The 11,781-nt window shown below is 42.6% G+C and overlaps 1 protein-coding gene across 1 annotated transcript in view; it reads left to right on the top strand.

Moving 5' to 3' along the window:
- The first annotated feature begins 266 nt into the window (after positions 1-266).
- Positions 267-11,781, top strand: part of EFCAB2 (EF-hand calcium binding domain 2) — a 131,387-nt gene continuing 119,872 nt past the window's right edge. The window contains exon 1 of the mRNA XM_058548528.1: positions 267-1,162. Coding sequence (XP_058404511.1) covers positions 1,126-1,162 — 37 coding nt within the window. The 5' untranslated portion in view covers positions 267-1,125. The remainder of the gene's footprint in view (positions 1,163-11,781) is intronic.

The raw sequence follows: 11,781 nt of genomic DNA, 5'->3' as shown, positions 1-11,781 counted from the left end.
AGCTGGCACTATATGACTGTGATTCATCTGGGACAGAGCCACCAGGGCCCACTCTGTCTGGAAGGAAAGGCTGCAACGGGGGGCGGGCGGGGCCAGGCTCCGGACGCCAGAGGGTCGTGGCGGGCCGCCGGAGGGCGCGCGCTCGGAGCCTCCCCCGCCCCCTCTCCCCCTCCCGGGGGCTTCCTCCCTCAGGACTGCGCCGCAGTCCTCCAAGCCGCCTCGCCGGGGATTGGAGGGCGCCGCGACCTCGGAGAACGACGGGCGTTGCCAGGCGACGAGCTCCGCACAAGATGGCGGACGACAGAGACAGGGGAGGCACAGGTGAGACGCCGAGGGGGCGGCCGCCCTGCCCCCGCCGCGCCCGGCTGCGCGGAGAGCTCAGGTGGGTGCCTGCCTCTGGAGCCGCCCGCAGGTAGACGCTGATGGATGACCGGCCGTCTCGGTCCCCACAACCGCCCCGGCCTCGCCCCGCCCGCGCGTCTCCCCGCTGCCCTCGCCACCGCCCCCCTCCCGCCCCTCCTCGTCTCTCCCTCCGCGCACCGACCCTCGGTGCCCGCGCGGTAGCGGCCGAGGCGCCGGCAGGAAGGGCAGTGGTGGCGTCCTTGTTCGCGGCCGCGGGGACCGGGGCCGCAGGCGCCACCCTTCGCAGCTGCCCAGGCTGTGGACACCCCGCGGCCGGGCGAGGGCGGGATCTGGCTGCCGGAATCCGGGGGGAGCCTCTTCGGCGGGAAGCCCCGCCCCCGGCGGGGGGGGGTCCGGCCTCCATTTTGGTCTTCTTAGCGCGGACGTGCGCGGACGGCCTCCGGCCTCGGAAATCCCGCTGGGCGACTCCGCCCGCCACCCTCATGGCGTTTTGTCTTAAAGCACAAAACCGAAGAACAGAACAGACGACAGGGCGGACTCGGCAGGATCGCGGCCGTTCGGGCTGCGGAGGCGGGACTGGGCTGCGCGCTCCAGGTGCAGTCGGCGGGACTGATGTATTTCAGGTGCAGAGAAGAGAAAACTTGTATATCCACGTGTGTTTGCAAGATCTTTACGCGTCTTAATTCAGCGGTATGATTAACACCTGATCCTTGGTTACCATCCTCTGTTAATTACTCAGAAATAATACTCATTGGCAGACTCATGACAAATACATCAAAAAAGCTATCAAACTGTAGAGGTAAACATCTTAGAAATGAAAATAATATTCCACCTTTGTTGCTTTTCTTGAGCGCTTAAAACCATATTAACATACCATTTTTCTTAGCATGGAACAAAGTGTAATCAGGTTAACAACTACTATTTACAAGTGAAGAAACCAGACCTGAGATAGTCACTTGTCTGGTGATCAGAGAAAATTAGTGGAGAAACACATGAAACTGTGCGGAAGATCAACTTGTCAATAACAGTAATACGATTTTATTTTTTTATGGTATCCTTAGTCTGAAAAGCCAGAATTATTTTATAGATGTTACCTTTCCTAAGATGTCTTTATAATTTTGTTACTTCCCAACGTGGGGCCTTCTGTTTGCTGCAAAGACATGCCAATAGTCAAAAGGCAAGGTGGTAGGACAAAAGGACTTATTATAGCTTGCTAGCAAGAGTGAAGATGGCGGACTAATGTCTGGAAAAAACCATCTTAAGGGGCACAAAGTCTTAGAGCAGTTATATATGTAGGGGAGGGGGTTAGGAATGTTGACCCTTGGGTGTTACAGACTGGGAGTCACCAAACCAGATCTTTCAGTTGTCATTGCGGATGGCTATTAGCATAGATTCTCTGTTCAAGGGTCATCACATTCCCAAGGAACTCAAAAGAACATAGTTACCATCTTATCGCAGCTGGGAGGTACATGCACAAGTGGGGGTGGTAAAATCTACAGAGCAGTTAGATCTCCTGGAGGGTGCATATCCTGCTGGATTAGTTTGTCAGAGGTTATTCAAAGTTACAACAGAGTTTTTCTTTCCTACAATATGGCTTCCCTTATGTCAACCTTGTCTTGAGCCGGTATCATTATAACTATAAGGTACATCCTAAGAAAAATGATTGGTTTTTTTAAGATGAATTTTAAAACTTCACCAGAAAACCAAATGACTTAGTTATTTTTTTATTATGTTTTGTAAATTCTTATTTACAAGAAATGGAAAAATAATTAGGTAAATTTAGTTAATTATGGATATGTGCTTTTTAAAAAAAGACTTGATTAGGTCAGCGTGAGAAAATGCACTGGATTGTGCTCCAAAAACAATTTTTTTATTTTTGAAAAATAGATTGAGAACTTTCCTGATGTTTTAGTTTTCAAAAATACTTTTCTATGTAAAATAAATTAATTCAGAGGAAGAAACAATTCTGTCTATCAGAGAAAGAAACAATTCTGTCTATAACTGTAGAAAAAGTGATGATTGTTAAAAGCCAAATGTCATTCATTCAGTTGGCATATATTTAATGCCTATCATATGGAAGGCATTCTGATTAGGTTAGAACTTTGAAACATACCAAGATGAAAAAAAACCATCATATTCTCTACCAAAAAAGGTGAGATCAGTAAGGGAGAGAAGACGTCCACAAATAGGAGGGAACAGTTCACTGGGCTGAACAGCCTGTGAGCCAGACTCCCTGCCAGGTGTGTTGTATCCCCTCCTGGTCTCTGGGCATCGCTGGGAGCTTATCAGAAATAAAGAATCTCAGTCCCTGCCCCTGACTGAACTGAATCAAGAGTCTGCATTTTAGCAGATCTGCAGGTGATCCATATGCACATTACAGTTTGAGAAGCACTGTATATCTCATTTATTCTTAATAGTTTTATGAGTTAACTATAATTGCAGTTTGAAGGGCATTAAATAAAGGTATGTTGTCTGAGGATAAACTAGAGAGTCGTTTGGTGATAGCATCTTTGTATGGATGTTTTCCAGTCCTATATCTGATTTTCAGCTCTGAAGGTTCAGAAATTACATCTAGCCGTTTAATCAGACTTGATCAGGCTTAGGGGATTTCCTCAAGCTAGCTAAACTCATGAGAGTGATGTGGAAAGCTGAAGAATGACTTATTAATTTAGACAGGGGTATGTTGATACATTGGTCAGAAACCTGATCTCTGTAATGTAACATTGTTTTATGGGTATTAAGCTTTTGGGGAGGGTGAATTTATATTTCAAAAATTGGTTGATGAACATGGAATCACACAAAAGAAAGGATAGTTTTGGAGGATATTTCCATCACCCTATAAACTCCAAGAGTGTGGGGACCATTTTCTGATCTGTTATATTCAATGTCTTGTGGAGTGTCCAGCACATGTTAGTATCTCAATTAATATTTGTTGAATTCAGATCATTTGAATTAATTAAAGATGTTTATGTTTTAACCAAAGCATTACTTGCTTCTTTCCAAAATTTATTTTATACCTAAAAGTACATAAAACTATTTTTAGGGTTTTTTTGTCTCTTCCTTAGAGGTATGATATATGCTTCTATTTCATTTGGCTCAACAAACATTTTTTGAGAGCCAAGGTTTTCACTGGCCTGTCTTTATAAAACAACTATGAAAATCCTCTTTGTAGAAACATACATATGTTTTAAATAGTTCATCTTTAATCTTGAGATTTTTAAAGTTGTAAAGGAAGATTAATTTTCTGGTTATCCATCACGTCCAGCTCTTCTTTAACATTTAGGGATTAATCTTGATAGAAGTATTGAGAATATTGGTAAGAAAAATTAACTAAATCTCTGATCTGGGCTATTATAGTCTAGTTATAAAATTTTTCTATAAGATTATGTACATTGAAGTTGTTATGTTTATAGCATTTTTGTGCCTTAACATAATATAATTTATTTTTTCCTAGATTGAAAACTGTACATAGTTATGTTAGCGAAAATGTAAAAGAATTTACATTTTAGAATTGTTACCAAGCAAGGACTCACTCTGCTTGCTGCAAGACAAAAGCCAAAATGGCCACTTGAGAGGGCTCTTAGATTGCCTCTGATAATTGTAATGTCTCTGGAGCATGTTTAATTTCCTTTTTATCAGCAGCTAGAAGCCCCCTTTCCTTCCAGATAGCTCCATGGGCACGCACCACTGAAAATGCATATTGGGAATCTGTATAGACATTCACCCTTTTCCCTTGCGATAGGAGGGCAATCATCTCTGCCTTCTGGGCTGAAGTCCCTGGGTGTAATGCCCTAGCTTCTAGAGTCTTCTGCAAGGTCACAACTGCATACCCGGTGCACCTCTTCCCTTGATCCATGAAGGTGCTACCGTCCATGAAAAGCTCCAGTTTGGGTTCTTCTAATGGCTAGTCTTTGGGGCCGGCCCCGTGGCTTAGCGGTTAAGTGCATGCACTCCGCTACTGGTGGCCCGGGTTTGGATCCCTGGCGGGCACCGCCACATCGCTTGTCCGGACATGCTGAGGCGGCGTCCCACGTACAGCAACCAGCAGGATGTGCAACTACAACATACAACTATCTACTGGGGCTTTGGGGAGAAAAAAAAGGGGAACAAAAAGGAGGAGGATTGGCAATAGATGTTAGCTCAGGGCCGGTCTTCCTCAGCAAAAAGAGGAGGATTGGCATGGATCTTAGCTCAGGGCTGAACTTCCTCACAAAAAAAAAAAAAAAATGTGCTAATGGCTAGTCTTTTAGATCTGGCCAGCTAGAGTAAACCATTTCCATGACCTGCAAGCAGTCATACTCTAAAGCTTGTGAGGATGGGGAGCAAGGTTCAGGGTTGAGGTGACTTGTAACCTGACATGTAGATTATCAAAGGGATAGCTTGGTATTTGCCCATCCTTCCTGAGATGAGCCAGTACCTCCCTTTCTGTTCCAATAACGTGAGGATGTAGTGGAGTAAATATACCATGGTAGGTTGGCCTAGAGTAAATTTTTCAACTTCTTGAAGAATGTCACATGTGGCCGCTACTGCCCAAAGGCAAGGGGGCCACCCCTTCACCGTTTGATCCAGTTGTTTAGAAAAATAGGCCACAGGTCTAGATATTGTTCCCAACTTTGGAGACAGTACTCCCAGACTTATGCCTTGTCTCTCGTGTACATAGAGACTGAAGGGCTTGTCCAGGTTTGGCAATCCTAAGGCCAGAGTTGAGGTCAGCTTGGTTTTTATAGTATCAAATGCTAACTGGCATTCTTCAGTCCAGTCTGGAGGTTCTGACTCTAAACACTTTAGGGTCTGATATAGGGCCTTTACTATGAGCCCACAATTAGGAATCCAGATTCAACAGAAATCTGCCATCCCCCAAAAACCTTGTAGTTGTCAACAAGTTTCAGGAGGACTTAAGCAGGCTATTGCTGTTTTCAGATTGGGCAACAATTCTCTTTGTCCCTTAGATATGGCAAATCCCAGGTGTATGACCTTTTCTTTACAAATCTGGGCTTTCTTTTGATAGACCTTATATCCGCATTCTGCTCAGTAACTTAAAGTCTCAATTCTTTTTGTTAGACATTGCTCATAAGTGGGGCTTGCTATTAGTAGGTCGTCTATATAGTGTAATAACAGCCGTTCTTTCAGTTTTAGATGACTCAAATCTCTACCCAATGCTTCCCCAAATAAAGTGGGAGAGTTCTTAAACCCCTAGGGGAGAACAGTCCAAGAATATTGTTGTGTCTTCTGAGTGTCTGGATCACTCTACTCAAAGGCAAACAGCTATTGGGCCTCCTCGGCAAACGGTATGCAGAAAAATGTGTCCTTTAAGTCCAATACTGAAAACCAACCATACTCTCCTGGTATATTTGTTAATGTGGTGTAGGAGTTAGGTACCACAGGGTACAAGTCTTGAACCACCTCATTTATGGCAGACAGATCTTGAACAAAGCAATAGTCATAGAATTTGGCTTCTCTACCAGAATAGGGGTGTTGTATGGAGACTGACGGGGCCTAATTAATCCTGCCTCTAAGAGTTTTTTGAAAATAGGCTGCATGCCCCTCTGAGCCTCCTGTTTTAGCAGACATTGTTTCAGATTGGGCTTTATTTTCTTCTCTTTTAAGGGTTTTTCTACTGGTAGGGCATTCTTTGCTTTCCCTGGGGTCCCATTTGCCCATACATTGGGCCTTGCCTTCTCGTAGATTTTGGGTGGTAACAAATCTGGTTCTGACCCTAGGATCCCCAGCAAGTCATCTGCAAACTTAGGGACTGTTCCGGGGGAACTCATTTATTGAGCTGCCCTGGAGTAAAGTGCATTTACTTGTGCATTTAATTTGCAGAGAAGGTCTTGACCCAGAAGCAGGATGGAGCATTCTGATGTTTATAGGAAACTGTGTTTCAGAGTCAGGTCCCCCATTTGACATTCCAATGGCTGTAGTAATGAATGATCTTGGATTTCACCAGAGACCCCAGTAACTAGGGTCCGCCTTGATGTTTTCTTTGCTAATTTGGCATTTAAGACAGATTAGGTGGCACTGGTATCAACTAAAAAGTCAATTAATCTCTTCCCACTGACAGTTGTATTTGGAGGTCCTGTGGGGAAATTTGGGTGGGGTGCTTCAAATCCAAAGGAACCCCTGGGCTCCATCAGTCTTCATCAGAACATTCATCCCTTTCCACCATTTGGGAAGTTTCCCTCTTTGTCTCATCTGCATTTCCCTTTTCTTTTTTAGGGCATTCTCTCTTCCAATGTCCTTCCTCTTTGCAATAGGCACATTGATTTTTCTCCAGGGGATGCTTACCTCCTTTCTGTTGACTTGTTTTTCCTTTACGACGGTCTGGTTTTTGTCTGCCTAGAGTAGCAGCCAGGAAGGCAGCATTTCTTTTAGTGTCCTTCTGTTTTGCTTAGCATTCTCTGTTGTTGTAAATCTTAAAGGCAATGTCTACAAGCTGAGAGGGATTCATTCCTAAAGGCCCATCCAGTATTAGTAATTTCTTTCTCATATCTGGGGCACTTTGTCCTATAAAAGTCGTGTTAACCATCCTAAGGTTCTCAGAGGCCTCTGGGTCTGCATTCTTGTTGCACCTATAGGCTTGATAAATTCTTTCTAGGAATTCAGAAGGGTCTTCATCAGGTGTTTGTTGGATTTCCTGAATTTTATTTATGCTTTTTAGTTTGGGGACCCCAGTTCTTAGACCTGCTAATATGCATCTCTTGTTCCAATCTGACTCTTCCTCCAGCATTTTTGGGGTTCCAGGCTGGTTCAGCTATTGGGACAGCTGCATTAGCCTCAAGTGTACCAACAAGGTCCACTGGATGGAGGTGGTGGGCTTTCTCTCTGGCTTTGTTTATTACCATTCTTTTTTCATCTCCCATTAGGAGCATGTTCATTAAAATATGAACATCTGCCCATCGCAGATGATAAGTGGCAAAGATGGAAGAGAACAATTCTGTCATCTGCAGGGATCCTCCTGGTAGGGTGGATTATTATTTTTCCAATTAAATAAATCTGAGGTAGAGAAGGGGTTATGCATCCATATGAATCCAGCAAGCTGTCCTTGGGCATTAACTCCCAAAGGATATTGCCATAATGGGGATTGCCCTGCTCCAGGGGGAGCTTCCTGACCAAATTGGGTTCCCTGTCTAGTGTGGGAGGGTGAAACCCAGCCCACTGTTCCTGGGTCCATTTCAGCCTGTCTCTCATTGGAGGGTAGAGTACCTGCCTCAATTACCAGTGGCACCTCCAGAGGTAGTGGCATCAGGGGAGCAGCCCCAAGAACTGGTGCCTATGCAACCTGGGGAGGGTTAAGGGTTTGTATTAACATTATGTCATCATCATCTTCTTTAACTTCCTACAAAATGGATCGCTTTTGTTCCTTCTCTACTTTCTGTACCACAAGGAAATCTTTTCCTTCCTTTTTCTCATCTTGGTACAACATAAAAGCCTGTACATAAGGGCCTTCATCATCTTTTCTAGCTCTTTTACAAAACAATTCTAACTGTAATATAGTGTAGTAATTCAGTGAGCTGTTAAATTGCCAGTATTCACCAGATCCCAAAGAATATTGTGGCCATGTGGCATTACAATAGAAAATCATCTTCCTAGACATTGGCCCATAACTGTAATCAGACTGTCTACTCAGAATCAGCCCCAATGGGCTCTGCTTGGGGACAGATGGTGTGTTCCCCATTCTGATATGTAGAGATGGACAGACATATAGATACAGACACAGGAAAACCAGACACCAGTGAACCAGTTCCCAGATTCTGGGTAAAAGTCCTACAACGATTCCCTCTCTTGCAGGGTGCCCTATCAACTGGATGATCCTACCTCTCAAAGAGGGAGGACCCTAGATGGAGTTCTTGGTTGTTCACACTGAGGTGGCTTAACCTATTCCAGATTGAGTCTGTCAGTTCACCAGGAACGTTGTTTCTGTTTTCCACCACAGACAGTGTTTAGAGGTAGCTGGCATTGGTGTGGGAAACTGAAAATGACAAATCCCGGAAGTGAAAAGGGACTCAGCAGCTGCTAGAGATTTGCCCAAGAGATTACCCGTTCAAGGTTGGCTAGCCACAGGCAGAACTTAATCACCCCTTCTTGGTCACCAGTTTTGTTACTGAGCAAGGACTTGATCTGCTTGCTGCAAGACAAAAGCCAATCAGTTGAGGCAAGGTGGTGGTAGAGAAAGAACTTTATTAAGCAGTGAGCTAGCTGATTGGAAGATGGCAAACTATGATCCTAAAAAAACCATCTTAAAAGGGAACTAATTTGAACACAACTTATGTAGAGCAAACGGGGTTAAGGGAGGGGTCCAGGAATGTCAGGTGATGGATGGTTGCAGAGTGGTTGGTGCCTCCCTGAGTATGAAGAGTTTTCAGATCTGCTGACTAATGATGAATGTTTGGTTGTGATCACCCAGTTGTGACTTTCCTGAGGAATCTAAAGAAACATTTGTTATTTTCTTATCAGGGACAGAAGGAAAGGGATAGAAGGTTTTGGAGTAGGGGCCATAAATTTTCTGCTAATAAGTCATTGTTTCTACTGTTTATTGGTTAGCTTGTCTAGTGCCATTCTAAGCATTTCTAAAAGGTATAGTGTGAGAGTATGACGGAGGTCAGGAAATGCCCAAACATGGAGTCCCTCATGCTAACTTGGCCTCAGAATCAAGTTAATTTTAAAAATCACTTAATTTTATTTAATTTTTTTTTTTGCTGAGGAACATGAGCCCTGAGCCAACATCTGTGCCAGTCTTCCTCTATTTTGTATATGGGTCACCACCACAGCGTGGCTGATGAGTGGTGTAGGTCCGTGCCTGGGATCTGAAACCGCAAACCTGGGCTGCATAAGTGAAGTGCACTGACTTAACCACTACAGCATGGGGCCAGCCGCCACTTAATTTTATTTGTTTTACTGAAAAGAGAATGAAATGAGATAGTAAAAATTGTTTTTGAAGTTCCATAATTTCTCTAAAGTTTCCTCAGCCAGAAAATTTTGTTTTTCTCTCTTGTCCTTATGTTCTCCATTGGTTCTCCATTGAATGTTTAATTTAATTGTTGATTCTATGGCTCTTTAAATTTTATTTTATTGTTTCTCTCTCCTAGAGAATTTTATATAGGACCAGAAGGATTTTCTGTTTGTAATTAAAATCATGTCTAGGAAACAAACTGCTTAGGAATAAACCTCTAATTTTTGGCAGGCTAGCTTTGGAAGGTATGTCAATTTTTTTAATAAGCCTCAGATACTCAGAGCTCACTCTGGGATTTACATTTTTTTTTTCACTCCAGCCAGGCTGAATATATAGCCTTTCTTCTTTTTTTTTAAATTGATGTAACATTGGTTTATAACATTATATAAATTTCATGTGTACATCATTATATTTTGACTTCTATATAGACTACATTGTGCTCACCACCAAAAGCCTAGTTTCCATCTGTCACAGTAACAAATGTCCCCCTTTACCCCTTTAGCCCTCCCCTTACCCCTTTCCCATCTAGTAACCACCAATCTATTTTCTGCATCTATGTGTTTGTTGTTGTTGTTCTTTATCTTCTACTTAGGCATTCCTCTTCACTGAGATTTTCCCAGGTCCTCTCTGGTTAAATCTTTAGCAATGGACTACCAGAGACTATCTGCGTATACCTTTTAGTGTTGAAACAATTGGGTGTTCTATTAGCTTCATGTATTTGTATATCCAGTTTCTTCCCCAGGTTTGGGAAGTTCTCAACTATTATTTCTTTAAAGAAGTTCTCAGCTCCCTTCTCTCTGTCTTCTCTTTCTGGGATACCCATTGTCTTTATATTGCCTTTTTTTTTTTTTTAATTTTTTTATTTATTGAAGTAACATTGGTTTATAACATAGTATAAATTTCAGGTGTACATCATTATACTTCTATTTCTGCATAGATTACATCATGTTCACCACCCAAATACTAATTACAACCCATCACCACACACATGTGCCGACTTATCCCTTTCGCCCTACCCCCTCTCCCCTTCCCCTCTGGTAACCACCAATCCAATCTCTGTCTCTATGTGTTTGTTTATTGTTGTTATTATCTACTACTTAATGAAGGAAATCATACAGTATTTGACCTTCTCCCTCTGACTTATTTCGCTTTGCATAATACCCGAAATGTCCATCCATGTTGTCACAAATGGCTGGATTTCATCGTTTCTTATGGCTGAGTAGTATTCCATTGTGTATATATACCACATCTTCTTTATCCATTCATCCCTTGATGGGCACTTAGGTTGCTTCCAAGTCTTGGCTATTGTGAATAATGCTGCAGTGAACACAGGGGTGCATGTTTCTTTATGCAATGGTGTTTTCAAGTTCTTTGGATAAATACCCAGCAGTGGAATAGCTGGATCATATGGTAGTTCTATCCTTGATTTTTTGAGGAATCTCCATGCTGTTTTCCATAGTGGCTGCACCAGTTTGCACTCCCACCAGCAGTGTATGAGAGTTCCCTTCTCTCCACATCCTCTCCAACATATGTCGTTTCCTGTCTTGTTAATTGTAGCCAGTCTGACGGGCGTGAGGTGATATCTCATTGTAGTTTTGATTTGCGTTTCCCTGAAGGTTAACGGTGTTGAACATCTTTTCATGTGTCTATTGGCCACCTGTATATCTTCTTTGGAGAAATGTCTGTTCAGGTCTTTTGCCCATTTTTTAATTGGGTTGGTAGTTTTTTTGTTGTTGAGATGCATGAGTTCTTTATATATTTTGGAGATTAAGCCCTTATCAGATGTATGCTTTGCAAATATCTTCTCCCAATTGTTAGGTTGTCTTTTCGTTTTGTTGATGGTATCCTTTGCTGTGCAGAAGCTTTTTAGTTTGATGTAGTCCCATTTGTTTATTTTTTCTATTGTTTCTCTTTCCTGGTCAGACATGGTGCTTGAAAATATGTTGCTAAGACCAATATCGAAGAGCGTACTGCATATGTTTTCTTCTAGAAGTTTCATAGTTTCAGGTCTTATATTAAACTCTTTAATCCATTTGGAGTTAATTTTTGTGTATGGTGTAAGGTAAGGGTCTACTTTCATTTTTTCGCATGTGGCTGTCCAGTTTTCCCAACACCATTTGTTGAAGGGACTTTCTTTTCTCCATTGTATGTTCTTGGCTCCTTTGTCAAAGATTAGCTGTCCATAGATGTGTGGGTTTATTTCTGGGCTTCGATTCTATTCCATTGATGTGTGTGTCTGTTTTTGTGCCAGTACCATGCTGTTTTGGTTATTATAGCTTTGTAGTATATTTTGAAATCAGGGAGTGTGCTACCTCCAGCTTTGTTTTTTTTTCTCAGGATTCCTTTAGCTATTCGGGGTCTTTTGTTGTTCCATATAAATTTTAGGATTCTTTGTTCTATTTCTGTGAAAAATGTTGTTGGTACTTTGATAGGGATTGCATTGAATCTATAGATGGCTTTAGGAAGTA

The sequence above is a fragment of the Diceros bicornis genome, chromosome 1 (genome assembly GCF_020826845.1).
Source record: "Diceros bicornis minor isolate mBicDic1 chromosome 1, mDicBic1.mat.cur, whole genome shotgun sequence".
NCBI classification, from domain to species: Eukaryota; Metazoa; Chordata; class Mammalia; order Perissodactyla; family Rhinocerotidae; genus Diceros; species Diceros bicornis.
Note: the sequence above shows the minus strand (reverse complement) of the source record. Positions and strands in the feature narration are given on the sequence as shown.